This window comes from Mauremys mutica, chromosome 8 (genome assembly GCF_020497125.1).
Source record: "Mauremys mutica isolate MM-2020 ecotype Southern chromosome 8, ASM2049712v1, whole genome shotgun sequence".
Taxonomy (NCBI): Eukaryota; Metazoa; Chordata; order Testudines; family Geoemydidae; genus Mauremys; species Mauremys mutica.
In genome coordinates this window covers 108054740-108071682 of record NC_059079.1, presented here as the reverse complement: position 1 = coordinate 108071682, position 16943 = coordinate 108054740, and the positions used below count along the sequence as shown (strand labels likewise).

At 47.1% G+C, this 16943-nt stretch overlaps 1 protein-coding gene across 4 annotated transcripts in view; it reads right to left on the bottom strand.

Moving 5' to 3' along the window:
• Positions 1 to 16943, bottom strand: part of CYFIP2 (cytoplasmic FMR1 interacting protein 2) — a 77675-nt gene that overhangs the window by 8824 nt on the left and 51908 nt on the right. For all 4 annotated transcript variants that reach the window (XM_045026871.1, XM_045026872.1, XM_045026873.1 and 1 more), the window contains 5 exons: positions 14244 to 14387; positions 11794 to 11884; positions 10421 to 10551; positions 1656 to 1728; positions 1040 to 1134 (listed from right to left, as the gene is read on the bottom strand). In XM_045026871.1, coding sequence (XP_044882806.1) covers positions 1040 to 1134; positions 1656 to 1728; positions 10421 to 10551; positions 11794 to 11884; positions 14244 to 14387 — 534 coding nt within the window. The remainder of the gene's footprint in view (positions 1 to 1039; positions 1135 to 1655; positions 1729 to 10420; positions 10552 to 11793; positions 11885 to 14243; positions 14388 to 16943) is intronic.

Below are 16943 nucleotides of genomic sequence, written 5' to 3'. Positions count from 1 at the left end.
GTCATAACTTCAGCATAAAATATAGATCTTTCCACTAAGGCCCCGATTCATGAAAGCATCCCTATGCAGGAAAGCATTTAAATCAGTGTTTCTCAAACTGGGGTTGCCGCTTGTGTAGGGAAAGTCCCTGGCTGGCTGGGTCAGTTTGTTTACCTGCCACGTCCGCAGGTCCGGCTGATCGCAGCTCCCACTGGCTGCGGTTTGCTGCTCCAGGCCAACGGGAGCTGCTGGAAGCGGCACAGGCCGAGGGACTTACTGGCCGCCACTTCCAGCAGCTCCCATTGGCCTGCAGTGGCGAACCGCGGCTAGTGGGAGCTGCGATCGGCCGGACCTGCGGACGGGGCAGGTAAACAAACCGGCCCGGCCAGCCAGGGGCTTTCCCTACACGAGTGGCGACCCCAGTTTGAGAAACAGTGATTTAAATGCATGCGTAACTTTAAGCACATGCTTAAGCCGCAAGCACATGCTTACATGATTTCCTGAATATGAATGGACTTAAGTGTGTGTGTAAATACTTTCCTGAACTGGGGGCTTGATGGTGATCCCCAAGGTCAGTAACAACCCCCACACATCCCTCCACGGGATTCCCTCCTGTGAAAATACCTATGGCAGTAGGTGGCAATTTTCAAAGTTGTTAATGTTCAGAGCTGGCTTCTGAGCATTCACCCCACCACCCCTATTGCAGCATGGTTAGCACCCCGCCTTCCTGAAAGGCAGCACTAACATGCCCACTTTACACCAGCTCCTAAATCTCCCTGACAGACCTCATCAGCTGCTAGAGGCAAGGGTTTAAATTTGTCTGGTCAGCAGAAAAATGGCAGTCCGGAATAAAATAAATCAGACTTCCCTGAGAAGCCAATGGCTGCAGGTAATTCAATAAAGCACCTGCCCAGAGAGAACCCTCTTCTCAGGGGAAGGGAGGAGCTGTGCAGCATTTTGGAATAAAAATTGGAGCACTTTCCTAAGGCCGAATGGGCAATCGGGGGACTGCTGGGAATTTTCAGTAGCCATCTCCTGGGGGTTGCAAAGGAATCCTTACCTGAGGAGTTCCCAGCCTCTCTATTAAGGGAACCAGGTGAAGTGGGGCATATTTGGCTTCGAGACGCTTCATGCGTACCTCCAAGCGTTCTCCTTCTGTCAAGCGAGCAGCAAACAGTGACATAAGACTAGGCAGTGACAAGCTGGCATTTCCACAGAGTCGCCTGGAGCTGCCTCCCCACCATTGTCTGCTCTGGCTCAGGGGGTCAGAACACCAGCGGGAAAGGGAATCGGGCGACGTGCGGCGGAAGGGGGTGTGATTACAGTCTCCGCACTAGCAGCTTCATTGTAAGTTTGTAAAAGGGCCCTGTTTTAAAAGCACACATCTGACTGTTATCAATCAGCTGTGGCACATTTCATGCTGTCCTTCTCCAGGCCCGCTTGCACATTGCTAAACGGCTTTTAAAACTGAAAGAAATGGAATGGCTAACGAGTGCTTCAACCTGGGTAACTAGACTATAAACATCCTGTCTGGCACTTGTCCTCCACCTGACTTTCTACTGCATCACTGTCTGTGAAAGGGCAGAACGCAGCATAAGAAACAAATCTGCAACATTAAGGGGGGGATTCTAGGTAGGGGAATAAGCACTGGTCTCTGCTTCCCTTTGACTTCTTACCTTTGATGTAGACCCTGGGCAAAATATTTTGGAAGGGAGCAGCATGCAGCAAATCACAAACTTCTTCCTGGGACTGAGGCAGGAGGAAGAAAAATAAAATAAGTTAAAAAATTCCTTAAGGGACTGAGTATATGGCTCAGGGGTCTGGCAAGAGCACATGGACCTGTTCACCTCTAGGGCGCGTATTCAAATCCAGCCCCATAGTAACGTAAGAGGTCTGAACCCCTGTGAAGTGAAACTGGAAAAAAGTACCTGCCCAAAGCCCTTTAAACCTAAACCAGAAAGGTTTGTATAGCTCCATTAAATAACTTCCTGTCTGAATAAGCCCAGAAGGCTATACTGAGCACTCACTGACTCCGAGTCTAGAAGCACAGGAAGGAAATGATTTCTGTTTTACTCTAACTTGATGACTTCCTATCATTTATTTTCTAAAGATCCTCAAGACATCCTCTTGATAGGAAGAACTTGTTGGCTTAATTGCTGCAAGGTGTGTATGTACATACATATATGAATCCTAGGAGCTGTTACCGAACCTTACATAGTATGTTTGTTTGGATTTAGTTCATTTGGATAGGCCTTTACAGCCAATACTATCAGACCAAAGGTGTGGTGCACCCCAGGCAGACTAGAGAACTCATACAAAAAGGGCTAGAAAGGAATAACAAAATGAGATGCCACTTGGAAAAACACATGCCAGCACACTTGGGGAAATTAATCCAAAACACAGACATACAAGACGAGAAACCTGGAAAGAGTAATACTGAAAGAGTGATGGCCGACAACAAATTGTATGAGTTTGCAATGGGAGATGGCAGCAAGGAAAAAGGAGAGGTTACTTACCCAGTAGCTGGAGTTCTCTGAGATGTTTTGTCCCTGTAGGAGTTCCGCGTGCACCCGTGCGCCTTTGAGTGGAGATTTTTCTTCAGCAGTGTCCATGGGTCTGCACCTGCACCCTACACATCCTCATGCTCTGGACCGAGGTTATACAGGGAGAGGTGGATCTGCCATCACGCCACTTCCTTCTCAACAAGTCCAAAGGCAAGAACTCCGAGGCAGAGGGGAAAGGAGGGTGGGCAGTGGAGCCACCCATAGGGATAAAACCTCTGAAAGAACTCCAGTTACTGTACAAAGTAAGTAACCTCTCCTTTGAGTTATTGTCCTTATGGGTGCTCCACACCAGGTATCTCCCAAGGAGTACACCTATTATGGAGGAGGATGCTGAGAAGACAAGTTCAGAACAGTTTGGAGAGTAGCCTTACCAAAGGCTGCGTCTGATCTGGAGACATGGCCATGAAGTATGTGGTTTTGAAGGATACATGGAAAAGGAAACAACTCCCCAGAGTTCAAAGGGGGAGGAGGGTTCTCAAGGCACAGCAAATTAATTAGCCTCCCAAGGTGGAGTGAGTTGACTGATGTGAGGGAAGACGTTGGTCAATTCCTTCAGGAATCTTGTGGTGGTAGGAGGAGCACAAACTGAAACCCCTTCAATTGGCTGGTGAAAGGCTCTAATGGCAGCTAGGTGGACTTAAATAGAGCTGAATGAGAAGCCTCGGGTTTTTATATGGAACAGGTAGTCAAGCCCGATAGGGAGGTCCGTCTCGGATGGGGATGACTGCTGTGCACACTAAAGCTGGAACACTTCCACTTTTACAAGCCGGCTTTTGTCATGCTCGGCTTCTGACTGTTCCACAGTATCACCTGCAGTTCCACTTCCGACTGTCCCTCAAGAGGACAATTCTGCTCTGGGCTCAAGAGCCATTGAGGAGCCGTGCATGGAGGTGTAACAAGGCGAGATTGGAATGGGTCACACAGCCTGACTTCTGGGCCAGGGGGTCTGTCACCAGAGGGAGGAGAAGAGGTGGCATCAGAGCTAGAGGAACCATACCTGTCTTGTAGCCATGTTGGAGCTATAAGGATAACCACTGATTTCTCTTATTTCAGCTTGTTCAAGACTCTGAGGAGCAAAGGTGTTGGAGGATAGGGATATAACAGCACTCAAAGCCAATGAGTGAGGAAGGCATCTCCCAGGGAGTTGCAACTAAATCCTCTCCTTGAGCAGAAACCCATAGTAGCAGGAGGGATTGCACTTCCTGCCTCAAGAGACTCTTGTGAAAAGGATCCCTGAAAAAGGACAAGAAACGGGAGGAGGAGTTGAAAGGGACATTGTAGCCTGATGAAATTACTTCCAGCATCCATCTGTCCAATGTGATGAGCTTCTAGGAAGGTGTGAATGGGAGAGACACTCCCTATAGGGTGGGTGGGGAACAGGTTCCACAGAGTTGGGGAGGTTTGTGGCCCTCGACCAAAGGGTCAAAGCAGCCTAAGTCGTCTACTGGACAGTAGTAGCAGATGGCCCCTCCTTGTGATACCTGGGCCTCTTGTTATGTGGTTCAGTTGGTTTCTGGAAGATGAAAAACTAAACCAGGTGAGACCGTTGGGCCATCTGCAACTTACTGCAACTTTTCTTTTGGTCGCAGTAATGTAAGTATCCTGGGATCACAGGATCACCCAGGACTCCTTGAGAGCATGTAGGGACTTGTCAGTTGAATCACTGAAGAGCTTGGGCCCTTCAAAGGGGAGGTCTTCTACAGAATTCTGCACTTCTCAGGGGGAGACTGGAGCACTGCAGACAGGAAGCTCACAACATGACTAGGGCAGTAGCCAGAGAGCAAGCTGCTTTGTCAGCTGCACCGAGAGATGCGTGTGGAACCCACACATGTTCTGGGTGTGGGGTTCTGTCTTATCCAGTGGCACCGAGACCACTGAGAGTGAGAGAGAGAGATTGAGTCTGCTCTACTGCCTTAGCTAAGAGTCAGTTGGCTTTTAGCTCATGCGGTAGAGACTCATGCACAAAGGTCCCAGGTTCGATCCCACTCGCCGACAACCGGGGTCTGTCGGTGTTACACGTGCTAGACACTTTGGCAATGGTCTGTCCTTCAGAGATGAGGGTTTGAAATTGGTCCTTCCGATCCTGTGGCAGATGTTCAATACATTGTGAAAATTTGGCGTACTCTTGCGGCCGAGCAGATCTAGGCAGTTAGGGTCCCTGTCATGAGGGGTGGATCTCGACTGGTCCTATCTGTTCCTTTTGTTGACTGCATTGACCACCAGGAGGTTGAGGGTGTGAAGAAAAAAATGGTATTTAGAGCCCTTGGCCAGAATGTAGCATTTTTTTTTAGTCCTCTGACAAGTGGGTGGAACGGTGGCAGGTGTTTGCCAGATGTTACTGACTGGTGACAAGAGGGCATCGCTAATAGGCATTCCTAATTTGCCTGGAGATGTGATGTGGATGGAGGATATCCACCCAGAGAGTCTCATGGATCTTTCCTAGGGGACTTGGTAGAGTCTCAGCCACGCGTCTTATCAGGCCCTGAAACATTCAAAAATCGTCCATGTAGGATGGTGGAGGGTAAATGCCTCATCCACAGACGATGAGGATTCGCTGGAAGGAGGTGCTTCCTCCTCAGCTCTGAGCTCCTTGAAGTCTCCCTGATGGGGAGCTTGCTGGGGAAGAGGATCCCGGAGTGCCAGGGCCTGCTCCACCTGGCAGGCCCTTTTACATGAGAGTTGTCAGGAGTCTACCCTCACTTGAAACTGGGCGGTTTCAAAGTGAGGACCCGCATGTCTTCCCCCCACCCCAAAATCCTAGGGTAGGTCTCCCCTTCGGCTGCCACCACCCGGTCAATTCCGTGGGCCGGGACACCCCTGTTTCCCCCCTTGGGAACACAGATCAATTCACAGAGGAGGAACCTCCCCCCCTCTTCCCTCTCTCCAGCCTGCTCTGGAGACAGAGGTGCCTGGATTCAAACGCCTTGAATCTCTACACACAGGGAAGCAGCCCACTTCCCCCTCCCCTTCCCCTGAATTTCCCCAAGGGAAGAATTAACCAAGTCCAAAGGAAAGAAAAGAATTTATTAAGAGAACAAAAGAAAATACAGAATCTCTATGAGCCCAAGCTGGACACTCATAGGGTATAACCTTATCAATCTCTGGAGAGAATCCCCTCTCCCCCTTTTCTCAGTAAAAGCAATATCAGCAAACAGGAATAAAGCATTTCCTTTAGCAAACACACAATTGCAAATATAGAAATCAAATCATAAGACTAATTCGCCTTTCTAATTAATACTCACTATTAATTAGTAGAAACTACTCCAGGAGAACTTGGGGACATGACTGTCCTCTGTTAAATCCAAAAACAGTTCTCACAAAGACAAAGGCTTCCCTCCACAGAGATTTGAAAAAATCTTATCTCTGATTGGTCCTCTGGTCAGGTGGTCACCAGGTACTACATGTTAACCCTTTACAGGTAAAACAGACCTTAACCCTTAACTATCTGTTTATGACAAGAGTACTCTGTAACTTTGATCATCGTAGGAGGCCCAAGGGCTCCAGAAACCCCATTGTGAGGGGGCATAAGGAAAAGGAGCAGGACCCCCCAGGGTGTGCCTGCCAAAGTTGGCGGGGCAGATGACGACTAGTTCCTGGAGTGATGTCATCAGGGTAAACCACCAGGGAGGGAGGTTGGAAAGGGATGGTGGTCGAATCTCAGGCATGGAAGCCTGATTCTGAAGATGTGCCATCCCGTGCCTCCGTTGGAGGAGCTACAGGTGTTGATACGAGCAGTCAAGTAGGTGCTGGCACTGGAGTCAGTACCAGTGGCCGAGCTTTTGTGGGAGGATGTGCTGGATCGACTGATAGGTCGGAACTGGCGGGTATGTCGGTACCAACAGGGACATCCTCCCCGTGCCTGTTAGTAAAGGGGATGCAGGCCCCTCTGTCACACAGAGGTTCTGTTGGGAGCGGAATGAGGATGTAGAATGGGTGTAGTACTCCTCGAGCTGAGGTGAGTCAAGGAGTACCAGAGATGACCCAGATGAGCAGTTTGCATGCTCCTTATGCCCGCGGCCCTCAAAAGGTGCCAGATTTGGGGCTGGTGGTTTCTTTAAGGAGTCTCTGTGTCTGGAGGTCTCCGACCTGCAAAGCAGGGCTGCTTCCCAAGAGACTTCTCAGGACACAGAGCACTGGAAACCCTTTCTGGCAGTACCGGACTCTTGTGCTGGAAGCAGGAGCTTCAGTGGTATCCAGAGTGGACACGAGAGCTCTGTAGTCACTGGTGTCTGGATTGACTTTTCCCCTGTGCTTAGACTGCTTAACAGGGGACTCAAGTCTCTTCTTAGAATGTCTGGACGCCTCAGAAGTTTCCCCTTAATCTTCGCTCACTGCAGCTAAAGCCAAAGACATTGCCAGAGTATTTGGCTGAAGCCAATGCAGACGGGGGGGAATCGATCCTTAGGGAGCACTCCGTAAGGAGCATTGTAAGTCTGTTCTCCTTCAGCTTCCTTGAGCTACTCTTGAGCAGACCCTGCGCTTTGATGGCATGTGGAACTCTCCCAGGCAGCAGAGGCAGTTGGGTTGCCTGTCTCTGAGAGGAAAAGACCTGTGGCGGGTCTGGCAGGGTTTGAAGCCCAGGTTTTGGGCCTGACTTGCAGAAGGGAGGCCGCAGGCAAAGAGGCTGAGGGTAGCAGATGCCGAAGCCGTGGCCAACAAAGAACAGGGGTGGCAGGTGCCAAAGGCACAAATTTGTGCCGCGGGGAAAAACCCCAAGAATACTCAAATAAAAGTATGTAATATAAATAAATTAAGTAAACAAAATGAGGTAACGGATAGCTAGAAGGTTAATCTACCAGACAGCGCAGAAAGTTGAAAAAGAACTAGTCGTGGTGGGTCTGCCCTTCCCTACATACCCTTGTCTGGAGCACAAGGATGCACAGGGTGCAGGTGAGGACCCATGGACACTGCTGAAAAAAATCTCTGATCAAAGGCACACGGGCACCTCATGTGGAGCACCCATAGAGACAATAACTCAAAGAAGAACAACGTTATTTTGGGTTGCATAGATAGAGGCATCGCTGCACAAAGAGGTTTTGGTCTGTTTCTGTGCAACTCTGGGTAGGACATGTATTTGGAGCTGGCCATACTATAAATTTAGCCAGGACAGAGCTGTGAAAATGATCAGGGGGTGGGAGGGAACGACTCAGGTCTGTTGTATTGTGCAAGTAGATCTTCCTGTTTGGGATGCCTTGGCGGGGGGTCCATAACCCTGACAATACGCTGGTAAGAGTCTGGAGCATGGACCATGGTGGGGACAGAGCCGTGAATGCCGTAGCATGTTTGTGAGAGTGCAGGGTGTGGTGTAGTCAGCACAGGAGGTGGAGGGAAGGGGATGGCATCATGGGTCCTATACGGACACTGCGGTTTGTGGCATGGAGAGTTCCGGGAGTGGGCACAGAAGCATGGCATGGGCATGGCATGGTGTCTTGCTACCATGTGGGCAAAAGCATCCTCTTGTTCCGATGCAAATTCTGTCCCCGCTACTTCAACCCTGAAACATGTCCCGGTGGGGAAATTATTTTCTCCAGCTGCTGCCTGTATTTACCCATTTTCTGAGCAAGAACTAGGAATGTCAATAACACCCTTCTCCTCCCTCCAACCAAGGCTCCCTGCCTTACAACAGGAATTTGAGAATGTTATTGATAAGGAACAACAACAGAAATTGTGTGTGTGTGTGTGTGTGGTGGGGGGGAATGGAAGCTATTTCCCCACCTTAATTGTAGCATTCACTATCAGCCAATAGTCTAATGCAATATAATAGCTCAACAGCTACCATAAACAACAGTAAGAGCAATTACATCCATGGCATTAGACCGCCACTAGAGGGAAGATTACCAAGCAGTTATGGATGTTATCCAATCCGATCTAATCTGATTGAACCCTCCCCATACTCTGTAACTCTGATCAGACAGTTCCTTTTATGATGTGGGCAGGAAAATAAGATGTCCTCTGGAACAGCATCTCACGCAAAGCATGACATGGATGAACCTGGAAAACGATTGTCTTTGCCAGTCTGCATCTTAAACATGGGATTAGGTTCTCCTTAATAAATCAATGATTTTGTCACTGGACAAAAAAGGAAGTTCCTCCCACATAAAAGGAAGTTCCTAATTAAAATGTGTGTGAATTTTTCATGCTCATGAGGACATGTGAGTCTCTCCATTGACTTCAGCTGACTCTGGATTAGGCACTAGTGGCATAAGAGAGAGCCAGGCGTGAGTGGGAGTGAGTACTGTGGTACCCTCCTTGGCCCACTCTGCCAGGCCACCTCCATTATGTCCCATAATCCTCCTTTCAGCTTCAGTCCTGGGCCTTTTTCGAGCAGATGACTGTCAATCACGCTTGGCTACCTGGAGCTCTTTGGATGTAGACACATATCCAGTAGGCTGAGCTCATCCAAACGATTTCACTTGGGCCTGGATGGAGATTTAGAACCCAGCTTCCCAGAGAGGAAAAGCCAGAGCGTCCACCTCCCATGCCACTAAGCTTCAAAGCTTTTCAGCACAGAAGGGCCCGATAGCCTCATGTTCTCATGGTGGGTGGAAACTGATGCCTTCCGAGTACAGAACGGCATTAAGTTCTGAATGAATGTGCCTTACTGAAGAACTTAAAGATCAGAGAGACATGATACAGGCTGGTTATGGAAACCCCACCAATATGGACTTTGATGGTAACCTTCCCAAATGGGACCTTGGAATCTTACTTTTGTTTCCTGGACTGCCCGCATGCTGCTGATACACTCTCAGTCTCCATGGCAACACAAGAGTGCTTTTTCACACCAACGGAGGTTATTGCTACGAGACACCATAATGTGCACTTTAGATAGCCATTTCAAGGGCAAAAGCAGCACATCCAGCGCGGGGATCTGACAGGGAGGAGGGATCAGAGCCCCAGCAGAGCACGGGAGGAGGAGGGCAGGATACATTTGGCTGCTGTCATTATACAAAAATCAAGCCAGACTATCAGAGGCACCTTTGTGTATCTCTAGTTTTCTTAACAAAATGTAACGTAGTGCTCCTGGGAGGTGCTGGATGGACAGTACGAGAGACTGACTGTGTATCTAGTGTATACTCGCTGTGTATCTAGTGCAAAACAGCACAGACAACTCATGTGGCCCCCCCACAGCTCTGCCCAACAGGCTCGACCCACAAAGGGTGTGTCTCCATTGCAGTTAGCCAGAGTTAACTACACTGGAGTTAACGCCTCTTGCGTTAGCCCAGTGGCCACAGTGCAAGCCGCACCGTGGGGTTGTGTTAGCAGCTGAGGGAGCCCACTCCAGTTAAATGCTCTGCTGCACTTGAGATAAGGGGTTTTGTATGCGGATGGGGCTTGAGTCAGGGAAATGCTCAAGCTGTAACTCGAGTTAGCTCTGCAGTGGAGACAAGCCCCAGAAATCTCATCAGATCAGCAGTTCTTGTGAGAGTCCCTCTGTTTGCGGCTGCTTCATTATGATTATTTATTTATATTGCAGTGGTGCCTAGGTGGTCAAGTCGGGGATCAGGGCCCTTTGGTGCTCAGCACCATAGAATAAAAAGATGATCCCTAGAACTGGATCCAGGAAACAGGCAACTCCTGATTCTGGGTCTGAGCTCAAATCTAAACCACCTTAGGTATCTCTGGATCTTGGATCTGAAAGTAAATCTTCCAGAATTCAGAGCTCAGGTTCCACTTCAGGGCCATTTCTAACTTAAATATCAGTGAGTTCTTTCCTCGCAGGCTGCCCTGGCTGTCAGGGCCACAAAACCAGTCTGTGTAGTGCTGCTCGTACACCTTTAGATGACACGCACACACAAAGATAACCCAACCCCAGTGAGATGGTGAGTACACGTGAAGGCGTAGAGTGTAACCTGCTGAAATTGGAGGTTTTGCCTTACCAGGGCCTGCTCTATGAGGAGGCAGAACAGAATAGCATTGCCCACTTCTCTGAGGCTCTGGAATACATCAGTCTTCAGCTCTGCATACTCAATGATGTCCTTCAGCTGGTGATGGAAAAACTCCAAGATTCCTAAATAGACACAAGAAGGGTAAGACGATGGGGAAAGGAAGAGCAGCAGAACCAAGCTAACCAGTGGCTCATGCAAAGAGCCAGTCAATGCCTAATGTTTCCTGACCACTAACTGTGATCCTGGATTACTAAGTACAAATAACCGCCTTCTTTATGAAAGGTCTGCAACCAATGAGCCTGATTCTCCTCTCACACCTGAGTAAATAAGGAAGAACTCACTTGAGGTCAAAGGAGTTGCATAGGTGTCAAAATAATAGATAGGCATTCAGAACGGTTCTGATTCTCCTATCTTCCAAAGCTACCTGGATCAAGCAAATTTTCCTACCCACCCCATTTGCAAAAAGTTAGTGGTATTGAAAATAAACTTTACATGTATTCCTGGAATTAGTGCAGCTTTTGGGTCAGCAACAACAAACCTATAATAATGTAGTTAACAAAACTTTGAAAGCAAAACAAAATACTTTTTTAAATGTTCCAGATCAGTGATCCATGTTTCCGTACAGAAACTTTCAATTACTTGAAACGTGTAGGGTCTTTCGACATACAGTACTTTCTGTCATCGGTCACAAAACGTCTGATGCAGGCTCTCATTTCCACAGCTAATAAAGGTGCATTATGGAGCCACAGTAGCTGCTCCATAATTAAAGTTGTAAGACATTTTTCTTTAAAGGCCAGATTGCAATCCCATTCCCAGCTTTCACAAGCCGGCTTCCCTTCAAATGCTGCATGTGCACATTCTAGCAACACAAGCTTTGGGGAGAGTTTGAGGTTGCACCAGACAAGAGAGCTAGGAAATCTAATGTGATAAGTGTCATGATGTTTAATTTCATGAGAATACTATATATTTATACATTGCTAACGTGCTCTTCACTGTAATGTCTAGACCAGCGGCTCTCAAACTTTTTTACTGGTGACCCCTTTCACATAGCAAGCCTCTGAATGCGACCTCCCTTATAAATTAAAAACACTTTTTAAATATACTTAACACCATTATAAATACTGAAGGCAAAGCGGGGTTTGGGGTGGAGATTGACAGCTCACGACCCCCCATGTAATAACCTAGCGACCCCCTGAGGGATCCCGATCCCCAGTTTGAGAACCCCTGATCTAGACAGTCTTATAACACATCATTTTAGGGATTTGGAGAATAAGCCAATCATTGTTTTGTTAATACCTTGTGTTTGGATTAATGCTGCATGCATGGGTGGGGAGGCATGCTACATTACATATCCTAGCACTGACCTGGAGATCCATATTCATGTCTTGGCAAGCGGCATATCTTGGGCATCACCTCTATCAATGTTTTCACATACTGCAGAATGGTGCCCTGTAACTGTCGGAGAGAAAAGGAGATAAATTAACTTGAAAGGATGAAGTATAGAATCATGGAATCTCAGGGTTGGAAGGGACCTCAAGAGGTCATTTAGTCCAACCCCCTGCTCAAAGCAGGACCAACCCCAACTAAATCATCCCAGCCAGGGCGTTGTCAAGCCTGACCTTAAAAACCTCTAAGGAAGGAGATTCCACCACCTCCCTAGGTAACCAATTCCAGTGCTTCACCACCCTCCTAGTGAAAAAGTTTTTCCTAATATCCAACCTAAACCTCCCCCTCTGCAACTTGAGACTATTGCTTCTTGTTCTGCCACCTGCCACCACTGAGAATAGTCGAGATCCATCCTCTTTGGAACCCCCTTTCAGGTAGTTGAAAGCAGCTATCAAATCCCCCCTCATTCTTCTCTTCTGCAGACTAAACAATCCCAGTTCCCTCAGCCTCTCCTCATAAGTCATGTGCTCTAGCCCCCTAATCATTTTTGTTGCCCTCCGCTGGACTTTTTCCAATTTTTCCACATCCTTCTTGTTGTTTGGGGCCCAAAACTGGACACAGTACTCCAGATGAGGCCTCACCAATGAGTTTCTACTCAGAGCACATTCATTTTAAAGGGGCAACGTTTGTGGACTGGCTGGTGGCTACCAGAGCAGAATGCAGTTGTGATTACAAAAACCTCAAACCATGCAAAACTCGCCTGCTTTTTGCTTTCATTATACACATAAAACTCAGCCCACAAGCTTGGGGCTCTTTTATGGTTTCACCCTGAAACCAACTCATGATTTTCTGTAGTTTCCATCTGAAAGCTCAGCTCTGAGCATTTTGTTTGTTTGAACCTGAATCGCAAGCAGCATTTGGAGGTGAGAATCCAGATAGATCAAAAATAGCATAAAAAAAATCTCGCTCACAGTGGCTACAAAAAACATTCTTCAGCACAGGAAAGATTCCTTCTGCCAAAATACTGATGACAGGATGTTTGCTATTGACATTTGGCAGAGAGCATGCTACAGAAAAATGGAATTGCACGGGGTGGGGGCTAATTAGCCACTGGAGCTCTGAACTTGTGAATTAAAATGGATAAGAGCAACCAGATTTGATGATAAAAGCATGTGCTGTAATTGAGCTATAGAACTGTATCCTGTAGATATTTTATACAGGATTCTGCACTGAGCGTAACGTAGCCTGTCCCAAGGCCCTTATCTTTGCTCTGACCACTATCAATTTCAGATGCTAGCCAGAGTTTTGTACACTAAGCAAACACAGCCGACCCCTCCAATTACTACTGTGTCTTATGAAAGTTAAGTGAAAACACTTTGAGATCCTCAGCTTCACACTTCTCCATTAGACAAGCTCAAGATGATGCATTAATATTAGAGCCAAAAATGAACTGAAGCATTTGCAACGAATACTCTTTGCTGATCAAAAAATCTCCTTAACAAAAGCTTTTCTGGTGGAACAACATGATCAGAAATCATTTTATATGCCGTGAATTAAGGCCCTGGAACTGCACAGATAACATTTCTTCTGAACATCAGATTTATCTTCTGAGAGAAAGCAGAGAAGACAAGAAGAAAGTTGTGTCTCTTTCAGCCAGTGTTAAGAGTATCAGGTAGTGATGGACAAACTGGCATTGATAGGAACTCATCCAAACCGTCACAGAAAATAGGAATCTTTTTAGAAATTAAAAAAAAAAGTATGGCTCGTTTCTTTTTAATTTTCTTTAATCTCTTCCCTTCCTTTAGTTATCTAGGACCAGAAGTCCCAAAATAGCACAAATCAGATTGCTCCTGTTCATCAAGATCTATCTAGGTATTTATGTGGGCCTCATCTGTGTAGAATCTGAGCACAGTCATTGATGGATTTTACCTTCAGAACATCCCTGTGAGGTAGGGAAATACTGTCTCCATTTACAGACGGGGAACTGAAAGACGGGCTAGGTTAAATGCCTTGCTCAAGATCACCCAAGGAGTCTGTGGTTGAACTGATGTTCGAACCTATGTCTCGAGTCCCAGTCCAATGCTCTTCCACCTTGGCCATGCTCAGGAAGTGCCGATAATGCGCAAGAAGAGCCTCTTTTCATGAGGCTTATAGCCCCGTTGCTGGGCAAAAGAGGCTCAGCAGAACTTGGATATGCTTCATGTAAATACTGTAACCAACACCCACAACTCTCTTTGAAGTGAATGGGATTCCCTAGCACCTCTGAAAATCAGACTATGCATACAGGGTGTCTAACTATGGATGGATGGATGTACATACCTTAATGGGAACATTTTGGCCAAAGTATCCAAAGCCTAGGCTGATTATCTGACCCAAGCCTCCCAAAGCAGTGAGGTTTGCCTATCACTTGTCCCAGGCCCATAATTACCAGGCTTTTGACGATCTTCAGCAGCTCCTCCATCACCACTGCGATCCCTTGATAGCCTAGGAGCCGGCAGATTGTCTTGAAATGAGGGGGCCCCACGAAGTTGCGGTAGGAGCTGTAGATGTGACTGTAGGCAATGTTCAGTGGCTGAAAAATGAGAGGTACAAAGACAATTATGGGGACAGGCGCATTTGCAAGGGTGATGCCTAATACTCTTTTCCAGGCGGTGTTTTATGTCCCACCTGTTCTGATACCTTTTACAGAAGACATAGGGAATTAATATACTCCATGGCACACTTCTCTTTTTTGGGAGGGGGCACCATGAATTTTTATTCTATGCCTCAGTTTAGAAGAGCATTTGAAACTGACACCTTTTCGTTGGATAACATCCTCCATGATAGCTGTGCAATTCTGGCTGAAGAGTTTGTTGGCCGCACAAGAGCAACAGCCTTGGCTTTTGTCTACATACCATATAAACAAGAACAGTTGCCTATTGAGAAATCCTTGGCAACAGACGAGTAGGTATTATTGCACACTGTCTCCCCATCCCTTTGTCTCACTGTCCTTCAGTCGAAAGCCCACTTGTCTCTTTTCTGTGTTAGGAAGAGGTCTGCATCTGAATCCTGACTGGAACTTCTGAGCGCTGCTATCACTATAACTGTTAGATATTCTTGATGAGGAACAGGGGGCAGAGGAAAGGACACAGGAATGAAGGAGGTGGGGCGATGTGCCATCAGCCCTGCAGAGCTTGTCTTGCCTTCACTTCCGTTTATGCACTATTCCTGGACCCTCTTCCCACTGCCGAGGTTCTTGTTCTCTGCTTGTTCTCTGCTGCAACCATGGACAGTGCTCCTAAGTGCATCTGGCTCCAGCCAATCTCTGACAATTATTGTTAATTACGGTAGCACCTAGGAACTCCAATCAAGGCTCAGGCCCGCACAGGTGCTGTACAGACAGGTAACAAAGTCCCTGCCCCAGTCTAGGTGTTGGATGGGATGTGACAAATGGCAAAACAGACAAATGGGGTGAAGGAAGATGGGAGGAGGCGGTTGCAAAATGAACAGCATTTAGCAAATGAACAGAAGTCTTTGCTTGGCATGTGCCTCACTAAACAACTATAATGTAGGAGAGTAGGAACTACAACAGCTGGTAAGCAAACAGCATGGGAAAGGACATGAACCAGTCCCTCTCTGTGTAGGCGTCAGTGTAGGACTCTGTAGTTTTCTTGGTATTTATCCACGTGTGATTGTGTGCTAGTGTCTGAATTTGGCCCTGTGGGTGGGTCGATGTCTCAAAATGGAATGGTGCAATTTAGTTTGGCTTCTGGCCCAAAATGAATTTCCATTTGGTCTTAGAATAGCCTTGGAAGCATGGAGCGTGCTGCAGTGCTTTTTGTCTCTAGAATATCGGTTGGATCCAAGCAGCATCGAGAGAAGCCGAAGGAAGAGGAAGGGGAAATTAATTCCGTTGTGCAGTTTGAAAAGGACACCAAGTCAGTTTGAGTGAGACAGCCGAATGCTATGCGTGCCAGGGGCTTGCTCTGAAAAGGACATGTTTGCATCAGGGGTTGGCACCATAAGAAAAGGACCGTGTTCTCACTTCCTCTGCCCCCCTCCCGATTACAATAACTGAAGAATATATTTGGCTCTGCTTATTGATGCAGCAAACAACATCTGGCACAAAGCGCCTCTCCCAGTGAAATGCCAATGAGCCCCCTGCCTGTCTTTGGTTAACCAAAGAGATGAGAAAGCAAAGGGGAGGACATTTTTCTGCAGACATGACAAAGGGTCAGGTATATACTGTGCTCTAATGGGATTCCCTGCCATTCCAGTAACGGAGCACATCGTATCCACCTTTGGCTATGCTACAAGAGGGCAAGGAGTGATGCCCTGCCTGCCAACAGGAGAGGGAGAGTGTGCAGAAGTGGCAGAACAGGACAAATCAAGAATACTCTCAAAAGTCACTGCTTCCACCATCTGCCACACACGTGCTGGTGCTAGCCAGGAGATAAATACAGTTATCCTGCAGCGCTGGTGGTCTTACCTGCCCTCAGCCCACTGAGCCATCTCTCACAGACTAATTCTAACATTACAAATCTCTGAGCAGCTACAAAAGCGTGGCATTCTTTTAAAAAACACCAGCCATAAAACCATTTCCCCCTTTCTCTCCCAAAGGCAGAATTTCTACTCCCCGACACAATACTCATTTGCTCACTTGTCAATTACTTTAATCAACAAATTAACCATCCTCATCATTTTGTTTAGACCAACAGACTCCTGTCTCTGTTCCAAAACCCACTTGCCAATTGGAACTATTAAGAACTAGGTGAAAAGGGCTATGTCCTTTGGAAGCCAGGAATTCCCCTCTTCCTATGGGATCAGGCCCAGTTAGATTGCAAGATGCCATACCCAGGGAATTATGTATGGAAAAGTTATTGTAGGTAACTTATAGAAGTGTCTAAACTGCATTCATCAACATTTTTCTCTTTCACCAAGGCCTGTATAGCAGGGCATATGGTAATTAGGAGACTGGTCCATAGCCTATTGAAGTAAATGAAAAGACGGCCATTGACTTCAATGACAAAAATAGTACCAGGAAATGTTTTCATAAACTCTTTAAAGTAGCAGAAGCATGATGTGTGACTGTTGCAGCACCACATTTTATCTGCCATGCAGGAGTGACGCAATCATCCCAAATTCCTGC